Raw genomic sequence first — 16018 nt, forward strand, 5'->3', positions numbered from 1 at the left:
TCCCACTCTGTCCTAGTGCTGGGCCCATGCTGCTCAGAATCACTGGCTGCTGCTACTACTACACACTCCCTGGTTTCATAAGGAAAGAACAATGTTCTCAACCCACACCTCCTTCCCAGCACTGGAAAACTTTCACCACCACCAATGCATGTTGCAAATAAGTACCACAGCTATTCCGTGATATCCAGATCTGTAACAGTGGTAACATTCAAGTACCACTTACAGAGATGCCTTTCCTAACTGAAAGTTCTGGGGCTGATGTTCTAGCTCTAGAAATCTAAGCAGAGATTTGCTACTCCAGGGAAGTCAGGATATCCTTCCCTTGCTCTTGGTACTTGTTTTCTAGACAGCTTTGACAGAAACTAAAAAATAAAATAATTCTCATCTCCTTGAAAATTATTTTTGCACCTTTATAAATACCTGTCCTTTCATGGTCATAATACTAGGAGAATGTGTATGATGTGCACTAAGGCAGAAAAAGATGGAGGGCAAAAGCCAGAGCACTTCTTTGCTGACACCGATTATTCAGCTCCCAGGGACAGTGTTTCAGGAACATGTAATAAATGGAGTAAACAGCACCAAACTGCTGCATCAATTTTTTTACGTCTGTCAGAAAGCAAGTCATTATGTTGCCTTTTGCACTTTTTGCAACTGACAGCACCATATTGTCTCAAAAGCCTGAACTCTCTTCCTGGTTAGCACTGCAGCTAAACCAAGTTACCCTCATGCTGCCTGTACAGAATGAAAACATGTCCTTGTGAACTTACTTCTGGGTGCACTCTGCCAGTTATGTTTGTAACCTATGATTTCTGCTATGTCCTGAGAGTTGTATGTATCTGATGCTGTAATCAACTCTTTCCTCCTCTTGCACTTTATTTTAAGGTCTCAGATGTCATCTCTTAGGCTCAGAAGCCTCTCTCTACAGCAAGATTTCCATTTTTCCCACACTGCACAGTATTCAAATGTGAGACCTATGCTCACAAGTATTCCACAGCTCACGGTGTTATATCCCAGTTACAGATTTTCATGTGTGATTTAGAGGAAAAAAAAAAAAAAAATCAGGTTATAATCCCATATGTAGATTTGTACCTCCTCCTAATGTCATTTGCTTCTTTTGTGTATGTTTTTGCATGACATCTTTCCAGTCAATAAAAAGAGGTCCGTCAATGGAAGTCAGAGTAAATGTGCCTCAAAATATACATAGTTCAGCAGCCCATGAGACTATATTATAATCGATACTTTGAGGTGCTCTTCCAGTCACCATAATGCCATGGCTAGGACGCACAGTTACACTGGGTACAGTATTTTTCTCAAACCCCCAATCTCCATGTGCCTCTGAGGAACGTACAGCATGACTTCAGCCAAAGCAAGGAAGCTCCCTCCTAGGCAAAAAGGTCCTGTAAGAATTTCTAACCCATGTAAGCAAAGACTGTACCCTAGAGTCATACCACAAATGATTTAGATACTACCAGATCTAGCCACTGCTAAAACTGGACATTCTGCAAAAACTGTGAAGAAAGCACTCAGTGAGTCCAGCCCTCTACAGCAGCAAGGCAGCCTTTTAGCAGGACTTCTTGGTAACAGGGTTTTGGATGTTGGCATCCCAGCTCCTTAAGTTAAATACCCAAGGTTTGAAAATTAGTTGAATTGCCTCTCCAAATGAGTCGGCTATAAGCTAAGCAAAGTGGACAGATGAAGTATTAACTGATTCTGCAAGTATCATTTTAATCTGCAGGTCATACAAATACAGAAAGTTTTCCCTACCTGGAGGGACCAAGAGATGGATAGATGGATTTCAAAAGTGTTGTTATTGTTGTTATCAACAACAGCAGCAACAACAACTAACCATGTAAATGGTACTTGGATTTATAATCCATTGCATTCCCAAAACCATCACATACCCTCTGACAGATTCAGAACAGGGTTCCCCTGGTAGTTTCATTTGAAAATAAGATAAAAAATCCAACATCCTGATGCTGGATGTGGGTGCTGCTTCTGATTTGTAAATTGGATACTCAGTATGGTCATTATACACCACACTAGAAAACAAATAGGTAAACTAAATTTAGAACACATGTAAGGAAGTGTATGAGCTCAATGCAAAGTCCTTCCTTCACCACTAAGTGATGCATCTCCTTTTTGTTGCTACCAAAACCTACAATGACTACTGCTGCACTAGTCAGTCAACCTCTGCCTTTTTTTCATGCAAAGGACTGAGACAGCACAGCAAAGGGACACAACATAAGGCCAAAACAGGTACCTATAAGGGCTCTATTATTACTCGGTTGTTTTCTCTGTACTTAATCTCTGAACTATTACAATACTTTCATTTATTTAGTTTCCAGAAATGGAAAAAAAAAAAAAAATCAGGAAAAAAGCCAATAACCCATCTTATTAACAAAGTATAACACTTTACTGGCCCTCCTTTCCTAAGTAATTTGATTTTCATATCCATTAAGAACTTATCTTCAATGGAAGCATTATGAAGTAAATAGTTACTGTGTGTCTTGCTGAACACTCTGAACATTTCTGCAGCTGCTATACTCTACTAGATCAGTATTTAGTCTACAAGAAAGACCATACATGAAAAATAGCTTATACAGAGCAGGCAAAAGTCATGCGGAGGGCAAAAATGCACAGCCTTTAAAAAGGTAGTAGAATTATTGATAGATTAAATATTTTTTCCAAAATTATTTTTTGCATTTTCTTTTTAGAATATAGCTTACAGCAAAATTATCCACCTTCAAATAAGAAAACAGTATTAATATTTGGATCAAATGAGTTTTAACTACAAATTCCTTTGCATTACAGAATTCAATTATCCCCTCAGCTAAAAGGACAGTATAAGGAGTGGAGTGGGGGTGGGAGACCACTTATGTAATATGATTTCTAAATTTTACCTTATATACTGAGGGCAGTCAGATTTCTTAGTATCTAGAAGAATATGATTTACATAAGTTGCAAGGTTTTTTTTAAATCTTCAAGTATTTTCAGAAGAATGCTTTCAATGCACTCATATTTTCATAGAGTTTAAGGCCACAATATGAAAGTAATTAGAAGTGCAAGTCTTCCAGTGACACCAGTAATATTTTTCAGCTTTCTATTTTTAGGATTTCTTGGCAAGGTTTCCTCTCTAAGCCTGGCTCCCCGTTTCTGTATAATGGCCCAAATTGCCAACAGGAATTTAGAGGAGGAATGCCTTGTGGCAAGTATTTTCTGACTTATTACAGGAAGGGCAAAATGTGATTCTCCCCCCACTGTTAGCCAAAAATGGAGGTTCAAAGAATTTTCAAGAATCCAGCAGCCAGCAGTCCATTCATCTGTGTCAAATCCCTGTGAATTGATGCTTATTCAAGTCGGGATCTCAGCTTCATACCACAAACTCCCAACTCAAATCTTTCTTCTCAGTAAACATAGACTGAAAATGCACTTTTCTTATTTGCCCTGTCAGTGTTTGACAGATATAAGCCAGGTTTTATTTTGCAGTCACATCTGAGATACAAAAATGTTGAAGACAATAATTCAATTAAGTAGATCCTTAGCTTTAAAAAGTTATGATGATAACTGATCAAAACACTGCAGATAGCACTGAAATGCAACTGTGGTAATATTAACAAGGATTCTTGATATTATTTTTTGTGATGAAGTATAACACAAATTTCTTAATGAAAATTTCTACAGTATGTGAAAGCAACAGAGACAATATGAATATTTATGAGGAAATTATCGCTACCACTTTGAAGTATTTTGTGTACAACCCTGTAGCAAGGTTAATAATTCTCATCCTGTTTCTCCTTCTCACCATGTTTCAGCAAAAAGATTATATTTTTAAATCTTATGAGCCAGTCCTTTGCAGCTAACTTTACCTGAGTTGGGGTTAAAAGGAGTTTAAATCAATTTAAACTGAAAATACTGTTCTCTCGTGAGTTCCATGTAATTAATTTTTCCATCTGATGCTCTCCCTTATTGCTGAAACCCATTCAGGTTTGCTAAGTTTTTGAATGACATTCCAATGCTGTTACACTGACAACTTCAATAGAGCTGCAAAACCCAAGAAGAAGCAAGCATTGCTGGAATCTCAGTCAGAGCTGCCTAAGACTCAGCTTCCACTCTTCTAGAAGAGCCTCTGCCTCTTAAGATGGGGGCCGTCCACAAAGAAACCAAGCACTTGATTCTGGTCAATTATTTCTACATTTTAATTAATATTGAGCATCAATGGCCTTTCAAGATGGATTGCAAGAGAAAAATAAGGTGAATAAGGAAAACATCTTCTTGATTTCAAAACAGTATTCTACCATTTTACCTTTTACAGATGTTCAGTGTGTTCACTGATCCCAGCTGATATATTAAAAACATGCTCCTTTTTCCATGAGAAAACAGCAAACTGTCATGGTTTAGTGACACAGAGGCTATCCCATCACTCTCTTGAGGGTTCTGTCAGTGTTCCTTTTGTCTAGACCCTCACATCTTGAGAGTCTTCATGCTACATGTGTAAATGCATCCCTCAATAGGAATTCTTTCCAAATGAGGTATGAGGAAAGAAACACCATCCCCATATTGCTCTGACATAGTTCCACAGTGAAGAACACTACAGCTTTTGCCTTCAGATCACTGGTTTTAAAACACTACCACACACAAACCCTAAAATCCTGCAAGTTTTGTTCATTTTGAGCCAAGAGATTCTCTTCTTTTCCAAGGTGGAGACACAGTTGATGCAGCTAAAACTATGCAGAGGTCAATGGGAAGTAAGTTAAGACTGACTCAGGGAAAAGTAATGGGTCAAATGTCTCATAAGCAGTTAGCAGAAGACATGCTTTTCTGTCAGAGTAGCTGCGAACCTCAGCTTCTCCTTCTTAGACAAGTTACAGCCACAGGACCTGAGGGCAAGAGATCAGCCACCAGACTTCCCTCTGCATGACTTAGCCCTCCTTAAGTTAGCATTGCCACCAGTGCCACAGTGCTGGAAGAGCTGACTGAAGTGCTATACTTACTGTCGTTACTTTCATGTGAATATAGTTCTTACAGTACCCATCAAAAACACTCATGTGCAAAGTAGCACTTTCCCCTGCTTAAACACAAAGACAATAAGAAACTCTTCCAAATACCTTAAAGAGAGGCTAAAAATACAACCCTTTGCTTAACTGCCCACCAAAATTACAGCTGTATGAAATCAAGGTCAAAATCCTCAGGTTGAACTCACTCATCTTTTGTATTTATTACGTTTCTTTCCCTCTTGCACATGCATTCATGCACACACACATACACACACACACACACACACATATCTAGGTCCTGGTGCCACTGAGCATATGCTTAAATGAAGCCTTTGGACCACAGCATGATCACCCTATTGCTGCAGCACCATACTGAATAGATGCACTGAAAACCCATGAACTGACATTGCAATAAATCTACAGAGAGCTTTCATAAATCGTATGGGGAGCCTTCAAGGACAAAGACCCAAATGGTTTTAATTTCCCTCTAAGTGATAGCCGTAGTTAATACCAGATTTGGCAGGAAGCAAGCATTTCATGCCCGTTGGGCTTATACGGACATGAAAAAGAGTTTATGTTTGACATTTGCTTTAAAAACATAATGAAAACCTCTTGCTCTTTCAAGTCCCAAACTTGCATTAGTTTCTGAGAGTCTATTACTTTAAAAAAAGCATTTGTGGCTCTGCTTGCTTGGAGAACTGACAAAAAAGCATTAGGAGTAGGCTCTTAGTGTTTTTTAGCTGGATGACAGAGAAGAGGGAGCAACAGAAACAAGATGCTGAACAGCACATTCACACTCTGTCCCCCTTACAACTGTTTTTCATAACTAAGAAGTGGCTTACGACATCAGGCTCTGATACATCACTGGCAGCTCTCCATCAATTAACATAAAGGAAAGAATATGTAGTATTTCCACATATCACCCCAATTCCTTCCATGTGTTTTCTCCTGGAATGTCACATACATCCATTTGCCTGGTGCCCTGGTGTCACAGCCAAACAGTATGGCAAGTATTGGTCACAGTGGAGATCCAAAAGCAACAGCCCATTTTCTATCAGCTGTGCCCCACATTCCTGCCAGGCATGTAACTGAGGGCTAACACCTCCACAGTGTCAGATGCATTTGGGGTAGGTCAGGGCTGGGAAGGTTTGCGGATGACAGTCTTCTCGGGGCAGAATGTACAAAAGGGCCAAGGCCAGCTAGTTGTGAGAGCAGGAGGCAGCAGTTTGATAGAGCTCATGCAAGTTCCAGAGTCAAAACATAACCAGCCTGGTCCCTCCATCCCAAAATCTCTATGGGAACCAAAAAGATACTTCTTGTTCTATGTGTCACAGCTCCTGAAAAAATGTCTGACTTCACACCATGTATAAGACAGCATATATAAAGGCATAATTCAACTGTTAAAAATCCTGACCTAAAGAAAGGCACAGCTCTGTAGTGTGCCCCAGATCCATTGTGATCATGACTTACTGCTTTATGTTGAGTTACTTAAAATTAATACACCCCAGTTTAGCCATGTGGCCAAATACATTCTAGGATTCACAAGTAACTTGAGATATGAGTAACAACCAGTGTGGGCATGTGAACACACTCACTCATGTACTCTGACACATACACATGCAGATTATATGTTGCATTTTGTAAAAATATATGTACTAAATTTTTTTTTTAAACCAAAACTCTTGCTACAGAAGTTGGTCATGTTCACACCCAGGGAGTAAAATGCAATTAGGATTATCATCATAACTTAAGTGTCCAAGAAGTGACAGACAAGTCCTAGGTTTGGTGACTTCAGAGGGGATCTGGGACATCAGTAACTTAAAGCCCACAGGACCCAAAAGGATTTTGGAAAACAGTAAGTCACCTCAAGGTGACTCTTTTATTATCAGCTCTTCTTAGAGTTCCAACTTCAGAGCAGCTGTCTGAACTTAGAAGCCAGAAAAGACTGGGATGGAATAGGGGTTGGCTCTTCCTCAGAGAGGGAGTAACTTCCATGACCAGCTGGACCAGGGCCAGCAGGAAGATCTACAAACCAAGTACAGCAGCATGACAAATCTGTGGATTAACAGCAGCATTGTCAGGGAGCAAGGCATGCTCAAAGCTGGTCATCACATGCGATTTGGGATTGAACTCTGTTTTCAAAAGCCCGTTCAGAAATACCAGACTGAACCATCTTCTGACCATCATGATTTGAAGTGGACATCCTTGCCATAGCGAGCTCCTGAGGTTTGATAAAAGTCCTTACAAGAAAATGTACTGGATGGCTGATAATAAATAGGAATTTCAAAGGCTCTGACATAAACTTCACTTTACCCTATCACCCTAAACCTTCCTTTAGATTTATGTATATGTTATAAAATGAAACAGGCCAGGAATGAAAGAGAACCCTTATTCACTTCAGTTGGCTCTGGCTTCATTCATTTTTTTCCTCCCCAGATCTGGAACAGCTCTGATAAACAATAGTGGCAGTTGACTCTCTAAAACATTTCACATTATGTTATTTGTAATAGTTCAAACAGCTGGTTTTGCCCTTAGTTCAAAAGGGAAGATCCACAAGGCAGTGGTATTTGGCTTGAATTGCAAAGACCTTATAAAAATAAAATAAATAGCCAAGAACCCATTATTGTAGAAAGCAGTATTGACTGATGGTTAAAGCACAGATAAACTCAAGTAAGAAGATCTGTTACAGGCTGTGCTACCAAGTTTTTCTGGCTAAGTGTCTTTTCGCCATTCCATTTGTTTCATTATAGCCAAGATGAAAAAGTTCTGTGTTGTGACAGAGACAATGGAAAATCTGCAAAATTGGAATCAAAATGATGACTTAAAAATTCCCATACTTTTTATAAGTAACATCTGAGGTTGTCATCTCCTTCATCTGAAAAGAACCCCTAGGATTTTACATACAAGTTTTATTTTGAATATACTACTGATTTTGAAGGTAGAGGTATTCTCAATGATTATTTGAACCGTTTAAACCAGAACTTTTAATTAAAGTAATTCAGACATAAAGCATAAAAGTAATTCAGACATAAAGCATAAAAGTGTAGACATATGTTTCAGGTGATTCTCATACTTATTCTCATTGTCCTTCTATGGTGATAAAATTTGCACTGTGCCCAACTTACAATTTGCAGTTCATTAAACAAAAAAAAAAAAAGAGTTTCATAAAGACACTCCATAATAAATCTCCAAGAAAAATGAGCTACCAGTTAAGCAAAATAATAATTTCTGAGAAATTGGTGAAATAGTAGTGCAGAGACTGCAGAGAATGCTAGACAAATGCAAGAAATCCTAGACTATTCTAATAGGGTTTTTTAGGCCAAAACCATTATTCAAATCCTAAATGGGCAAGCTGCCAAACAGCACCTTGTAATGCCTTTAGTTGTCAAACTCCTCTCCCCACCATCTTGCAAGGACCTACAGAGGGCACAAACTAAGACAAAAATAATCTCAACCCCTCATACACACTGAGAAACACCTAGCATACACTCAACACTGGCCACATGCTTACTTTTAACATTCCCACTGTGTTTACTTGAGTTAGCATAGCAAAATCCTGTCTAGCTGGAAAATCTAATCCCACTTATTTTGGCTCTTTATGTATTAAAAACAGAGCAGGCTGGAAGGAGAAAATAAACAGAAAGTTAATGCATTGCTGCCTTCTCTTCATCTGTTTTGAAGAGAAGGCCACTTCGCATTTGGGGTTTTTCTGGCCATGTGGAGGGGAAAAGTTTTTCCCAGAAGTGATCAATTACAGGAAGTGGCAGGTCACATAAAATGATTTGCAACATGAAGGCAGCTGCGACATCCAGCTGCTGGGACTCAGGCTTGTCATGTACTATGTACCATAGCCTCTTCTAATGGTCAAACCTAGATAGTGGGAATTCACATAAATAAAGCAGGAATACAGCATATGAGTTTACAGAGTTTCTTGCAAGCTGTTAGCTGGCTTCTAACTTAAATCTCCTTTACTTCCCTTGGTCCCTCACACATATGCCTCCCCAACGAGCCCCTGCATAAGAAGGTTAACATGAAGAACATTGTTAGCTGCCACCCATGCTAAAGATGAAAAAGCCCCCTGAAATCTAAGTTTCATTTTCTGCAGGGTATTTGTATTTTAACTGCCGGGGCATTATATCCTCTATAAATTATTTCCTGGGCAAGAGGTATCTTCATTTGTCTGGAGTATTTGAGCAGTCATTGCCAGCTTTGTATGAGACCAAATCAGGATTCTTAAACCTTATTTATGTGTCTTATGTTGCACCAGTCATCTCTTATAATGCTGTAAGAGGTCCACAAAGAGCTGGGTTTGGCACTGAAGGTTTTGTTCCTGTGAGAGCCATAGAATCAGACCGCAATTCAGCAACTGCAGATACTTAAACCAGGGCCTATACTATACATAAAAAACTAAGCATGTTAAAGTATGAAATATCAGGGTTAAACAAGTGAAAATCTGTATCAGGATACATCACATACAGTTTCACACCCAAGAACCACGTGATCTGTGTACTCAGGGGAAAAAGAAGGGCAGTGAGCAAGGAAGCTGTTTTTGTAAGGGTATCTGAGAGGATGCATCAAAGCAAAAGGAAATATCAAGTAGTTGTCTCTTTGGAGGAAAATACAAGAAGGCATAACAACAAGTGGTATTATGTTTGGGGAGGAGGGGGAAATTTATCATGACCAGCACCATACATCGGTCTCTAGGGGATTAAGCATTCCTAAACTTTAATTCAGTAAAATATCTTAAGTCATCTTTAAAATTCATTCTCAAAATCCAGAGATGTCAAGATCACATGAGCCTGTAAGTATCTGACTGTATAGGAACAGGCTTGAGAAATTGATTACTGTTCATGTGCTTTGTTGAATGAAGAACCCTGCCGCTGGCGCTAAGTACACATTCGACCATGGCAGACTCATGATGATTCCTCATCCTCTTACATGAGTAGAGCAGAGTGGAGGAGGCTATCATTCTACTTTTTCATGAGAGAGTCCAGGACTGCTCAGGCACCAGTGCTACTCAAGCATTTATTAAAATCAGCAGGAGCTCTCTGCTGTTGGAGGGCCATAGGATCTGCATCAGTCCCGAGGTCAGGAGGAAGGACCAGCTGGAATGAAGGAGAAATAGGAAAAGGAGCGTGACTCTCATTCCACATATCATAAAAAACCTCATATGTTTTGAATAACAGTTATGATAATTTAATCGTCAGTTTGGATGATTAAACAATGTGTATTAGTGATGGAATTGTGATCTGAACCATCTGTGCAAAGAAACAGCTTTACAAAATGGTGGGCTGACTGAAACTATTTAACCTCCTTGTTTTTAACCAGCTAGATTTGAAGCAGATTGCACCTACACATTCAGTTCTCATTCAACACATTAATTTCTCCCTCACTGTTCTCTAAGACTTTTACTCTATCAGTTTCCTGGGTAACCAAAGACTGTCCAAGATCCAGGAAACTTTATTTAGATTAAACAAAAAACAAACAAAAAACAAAACAAACCAGAACCAATAACAAATTTTCTTTTTAGAATAGTACAATTTAACATTCATGGTCTGTGGGAAGAAACAATTCTGAAATTATAAAGCAACAGCAATGCTCAAAGTAAACCACAAACTCAAAAAAAAAAAAAAAATTGTTTTCTATTGTAAGTTTCATGGGAAAGTTGTTCATCTTATGTGATGTCACTTGAGGGCAGTAACTGAGCCATTTGGGGAACTTTCTCTTTCCTACTATTCACCTAATAATCTTCTGAAAAGAAAATGTGTTTTAAATCCTTCTTTGCTTACCAGGTTTCCTCTAAGAAATTATTTTTGTTAAGTTTTGAAGCTGAATTTATTTTTCTAAAAAAAAAAAATATCTTTACTTCCCTCTTACTGAAAACCACTGTAAAACTGGATTAAAATGACTGAAAACTATCCAGCCCATTTTCCACAGGACATATCACAGCTGTCATACAGAAGGCAGGATACTGAAGTGAAGATGTAATTCTTTCCAGTAACAGCCATTATGTTTCAGCGTATTTCACCTATCTGAGACCACTTGGAAACCTAACTGATACAGCAGCTAAAATTGCTTGAGGTTATTTAAAAGCTTTTTCCTTTCTTAAGTTATGAAACTTCTGATAGAAACCTTGCACTTAAGGAACCAGACATTGTGCTAAAGACCTTGAAAAGAATTCCAGTTGCATAATGTGATGTCGTCTGTATTAGGCTATCTTCCCCAGTTCTCATGTACTAAATGATGTTAGCAACAGGGACATCAATAGATTCATTAACCTGACTGGTTAAATAATATCAATGGAGTGGGAACAAGATACATAGTTTAAGGGGTTTCCCATCTACTATGATAATAAAAATGGTGCTACTTTCTTCCAGGATGTATTCATTAGATGAAACATTTATTAACAAAAGGATTCATCAGCTTCTTGAATAGGATTTGACTAATAATGCCCCCACTGGATGAGTCTTCTACAGCTGTCATCACCTTGGCCTGCAATTTGCACAGAGGACCTAGCTCTGGGAAAAAAAAAAAAAAAAAAAATATATATATATATATATATATATTCTTAAGGATTCTTGTTTGGTTTATTCTGACTTTTATGTTTCATAACACAATACAAGGAAATGATGCTAAAGACTTCTGAGCTTGTGGGCATTTTGGGCCAATGCTGCTATTTGCTTAGTATTCAATCCAAAAACCCTTTAAAATCTTTCTTCCTGGAAGAACTACTTTTCTTCCTATTCTTTCCATCTGTACAAATAAGTCATCAGTAGCAGAAGCCAGAATATGCCTGCAGGGAGATTATGGACTGTGTTAACACTGGTGACTACTCTCTGATGTAGTAGCATCCTCACATTTGCACATTTTCACACAGAGTCAGAGCTACTAAGACATAATCTGGAAGCCTCCTCTACAGAGAAGACAGTATTTTGGACTGTCCTTTATCCTTGCTCTGCACAAGTGACAACTCATTACTTAAAAAGTAATATGCTTCAGTGGAAAAGCATTACACCAAGGAACAGAAAACCTGAAGTCTTTATTTATTTGCTGAGGAACTCTAGAAAAGTTAGTTTATTTGCATTATTTTACACTTCAGTTTTCACTATTGCTTTCTTGCTTGCTGATATAAGAGAGCAGGACTGATAAAACTTTTTTGTTTTTCAAAATAATATCAGCAATACAAAACACAAGTGTTTTTAATCACAAAATGTTATGAGCTGTAAAAACGCCGGTCCTTGAATGGAAATTATAAGGAACTATATGCAGACTATATCCTAACTCCCAAACTCAACTTCCAAGGAAAAAAACAACATCAGAAGAATTGCTCCTCTAAGAAGGTTGACCTCACTAAAGATTGTCCAGGGAGTCTGCCCACCCCTACAATATTATACACCAAAAAAAAAAAAAAAAAAAAAAAAAGAAAAAAAAACGCACAAAAAACCCCCATGGTTAAAAAGTAAAGATTAAGATGAGTTCTCAGGTAACAGTGGGATCTTCTCAGGAAGGACTGCCTACAGAAACTGAGCCAGGCTGGTGCTTGCATTCAGTCCTGACTCCAGCCCAGACTGAATGGGGAATTCAACAGTCACTGCCAGAGCAGTCCCTCACAGACAGCTGATAAACCACCTGAGGATGAGACCTAACCAAAAAACATAATTGCAAACCTCTGGCTTTAGTACCACTTTTGTTAACTTAATTCCATTGATTCCAAGAGAAAAATACTTGTGTGGTATAATCATGCTAGAAAAATCTACCCCTCCCCTTGAAAATACAAAACAAACAAACCCCCTCACTCTTTAAAACACCTTCCTAGAGTCAAACGTATGCTATTTTCCTCTGTTAAGACCTTCCGGCATATTCTGAGGCAGAATGTCTAATGTTACAATTATTTCAACCGCGCAGTGGCAGAAATTCAGATGGCCCATTGCATAATTATTATCTTCCTGCTAGAAAAGAAAGATCAATAGAAATTCAACAATATAGAAAGCTTATATTTTTAAGCTGTTGCTTGTTGCCTCTTTTTTCATGTTCCAGATGTAAAATAAAGCCACTGATGTTAATACATCCTGCCCACATGTTTTCTGTTCTATAATAGCAGCATAAATTGGAGCCTATGCCAGCTTTGTAGACTACTCCATCATTTGAACTCATTTTTATAACCAATATTTTGAGAATTACTGGCCCAGCTTCCCCTATCACTCATACTAATTTAAAACTGATGAAACACAATTGGTTTCAGAGAAGAAACTCTTGATTTATACTAATATATAAGAGAAGAATGCAGAGCATCCATTTCATATAACTTGGTATGAGGGTGGTGAAGCTCTGCTTAGCCCCAGCAGGCCCTGCTATATCCCTATGTGGTGCTAAGGAAACCACGAGATTTATCTTGTTGCTTTGTGTTACCCTCTCCCTCTCCTTTTAAGAGTCACAGAAAGAGGAGTTTAAGATCATTTAGCTTGTTCTTTTGCTCCTGGGTTCAACGCTCAGGTTCACTTGACCCTTCAGGATATCTTAACAAGGAAAGCAAGAATCAAGAACAAACTTGGAAGTAAAATCTAGTTTAAAAGGAGTTACTCCTAAGCAATATTAATAACATTAAATAGCTGGAGAGCCCTCTGAGCAGCAGACTCTGAACTAGCAGCCCCAGGCAACCACAAAGAAGAGTGGGAACCAAAGTGTGGTGGGGCAAACCTGTCATGGTGAACAGGTCCCACAGCAGTGTGACGCTGTTGCTGAGCAATAGGATTACCCATCCCTAACTAAGTCCTAGTAATATAAGCGCTGACATGAAAGAGAGAACAAGGCATGCCTTTTGCTCCCAGTCATATAGTGTGGAACATTTTCTTAATGTATCTCAAGAGAATCCAACAAAATAGGGGTCCTGGTGCCAACGGAGTCGCTGCACAATGACCAATCTTCCCTCTAGTAAAGCATGCTCCATTAAGATTCTAAAGTCAGACTCACTGTGCTGGAGCTAAGAGTTATTAGAAAACTGATATTTATCAATCCCTGGGGGAAAAAAAAAAAAAAAAAAAAAAAAAAAAGTTTGCTACAATAATTTATCTTTCCATTGTAACATTATGATTTTCAGGTTTAATATTGTGCCTAAGGTCACAGGCTAATGTTTCTTTGGCAAGAGATCACTGGCGATCATTGTATATGCTTTCAAATGGAATAAAGCTCCTTCTACTTCTGAGAGAAAGCAAAAAATGCAGCCCTTTAAATGAGTTACTTGTCTACAACTGAACGCTGGCCATCTTACACCTCAGAGGAAAGCAATTCTGGCAGGAAAACATACACTCGGATATTTCCTTGGCAGCTTTTTGTAATAAAATGGTTATTTAAAGCTGCTTGGTTTGAAACGTTAGACACAAGAGTGATAGAGATGGTTTCACAGATAGGGTGCACATGAGATGGTCAAAGTAAAGATTATTTAGTGCATATATCCACAGTTTACCACTTGTGCGGTATATTATTCATTAATTTCTGGGAAACTAATCCTAAAAGGTTTCAACAGAAACGGAATGTTTTCAGAGGGGATATGAAATGAAAGGGGTTGCTCACTTAAAGCGTCCGAGAGAGAGACCGCTATAGCGTGCCGAACCCGAGTCAGCGAATTTAAACATATGCGCGAAATGAATTAAATCCGGTGTTGAATCGAGCTTTCGGAGGTAAGCCAGAAGGAAGCGCACGGAACTTCAAAGGTCCAGAGGTTTGCTTAGCAAACCAGAACTAGGGATGCTTGAATGAGCCTCTGGAATGAGCTGCGTGGCGCTGAGACTCGGCTCACGCTCTGGAGAGGTTTCTGGTACTTCGAGCCGCCGCCGTGCCGCGGGGCTGCTCCTGCGGCACCTTCTCTGCTTTTGTCCACAGCCATAAAGCCACAGGGAACCCGTCACCGAAACCAAACGGGTGCGAAACCAGAATTCTGTAAAGCTGACCGAACTTTGATACCCGTGAACAGCCGGCACGCGTCCTTGGGGATTACCAACCCGTCCTCATTTTCGGACCCCTCTTTTCCGCAGCTGCCCCACAAAGCGCCCGAGGCGCGCGTCGGGGGGTGACAGGGCGCACGCTCCCACGGACGCGTGTCCCGGCGCCTGCCGGGGCAGCCCCGCGCCGCGGGACCGCCGGCCACCGCCGCCTGCGCGCAGCCCCGGGCGGGGGGTGCGGGGGGTACGGGGGGCGCCCAGGCGCCGCCCCGCGCACCCGCGGCCGCGCACGCCCTGAGCCCGGCCCGGCCCGGCCCGGCGGGGGTGGCCGCGGCTTCGGCGGCGCCGCCACCCGCCCCGCCGCCCTTTCCGCGCCGGCGCTGCGGAGCCCGCCCCGCGTACCTGTTCCATCGCCTCGGCCTCTCCTGGCGCCGAGCGGCGGCGGGGCAGGGGCAGGGGCCGCAGGTCCCTCCCGCGGCGCGCCAGGCTCGCCCGGCCGCCCATGGGGCGCGCCCGGCCGCTCCTCGCCCCCAGCGCGGCCCCGGGGCTCGGGGCTCGGCTCACCCGCCGCCCGCAGCCATCCGCCCGCCGCCGGGGCTGCGCTCCCCCGGCTTCTGCTGCCGCTGCTGCCGCCGGTGGTGCTGCCGCCACCCTCTCGGCCGCTCTCCGAGCTTCTGCCCCCTCCGCTTCCCCTTTTGTTACCGGGCTCCCCCGCTGACCGCACCGTGCCCCCGCCGGGGCCAGGACGGCAAATCAGAGAGCCGGTGCCGAAAGCTCTGTCTCCAGCTGGGGAAACTGAGCCTTCCCTATCCTGGTGGGAGGGTTTTTGGATCACTGAGCGGTGTGGATACAATAACAACGAAACTAATAACTCGCAACACAGTCCGCTTCAGAGGGCGCGCTGCTTTTGTGCAGAGGCGAAGGGGCTTTCCAGCGCCCGGTCCCCGAAGCTAGCTGATAGCGCCCCAGTAACTCGAGAGAGAAAAAGGCGTATTTAAAGTTGACACCGAGAATGACTTTAAAAACGGTTTCAGAAGGGGAGAACCTACAGGAATTTCCTGCTGCTTTGTGTAGCCTGCCCGCCTG

General features: G+C 41.1%; 1 protein-coding gene across 4 annotated transcripts in view; it reads right to left on the reverse strand.

The window, feature by feature from the left end:
- Positions 1 to 15650, reverse strand: part of TNS3 (tensin 3) — a 240535-nt gene extending 224885 nt beyond the window's left edge. For all 4 annotated transcript variants that reach the window (XM_074899804.1, XM_074899806.1, XM_074899803.1 and 1 more), the window contains exon 1: positions 15335 to 15650. In XM_074899804.1, coding sequence (XP_074755905.1) covers positions 15335 to 15436 — 102 coding nt within the window. In that variant the 5' untranslated portion in view covers positions 15437 to 15650. The remainder of the gene's footprint in view (positions 1 to 15334) is intronic.
- Between the last annotated feature and the right edge of the window lie 368 nt (positions 15651 to 16018).

This window comes from Athene noctua, chromosome 2 (genome assembly GCF_965140245.1).
Source record: "Athene noctua chromosome 2, bAthNoc1.hap1.1, whole genome shotgun sequence".
NCBI lineage: Eukaryota > Metazoa > Chordata > Aves > Strigiformes > Strigidae > Athene > Athene noctua.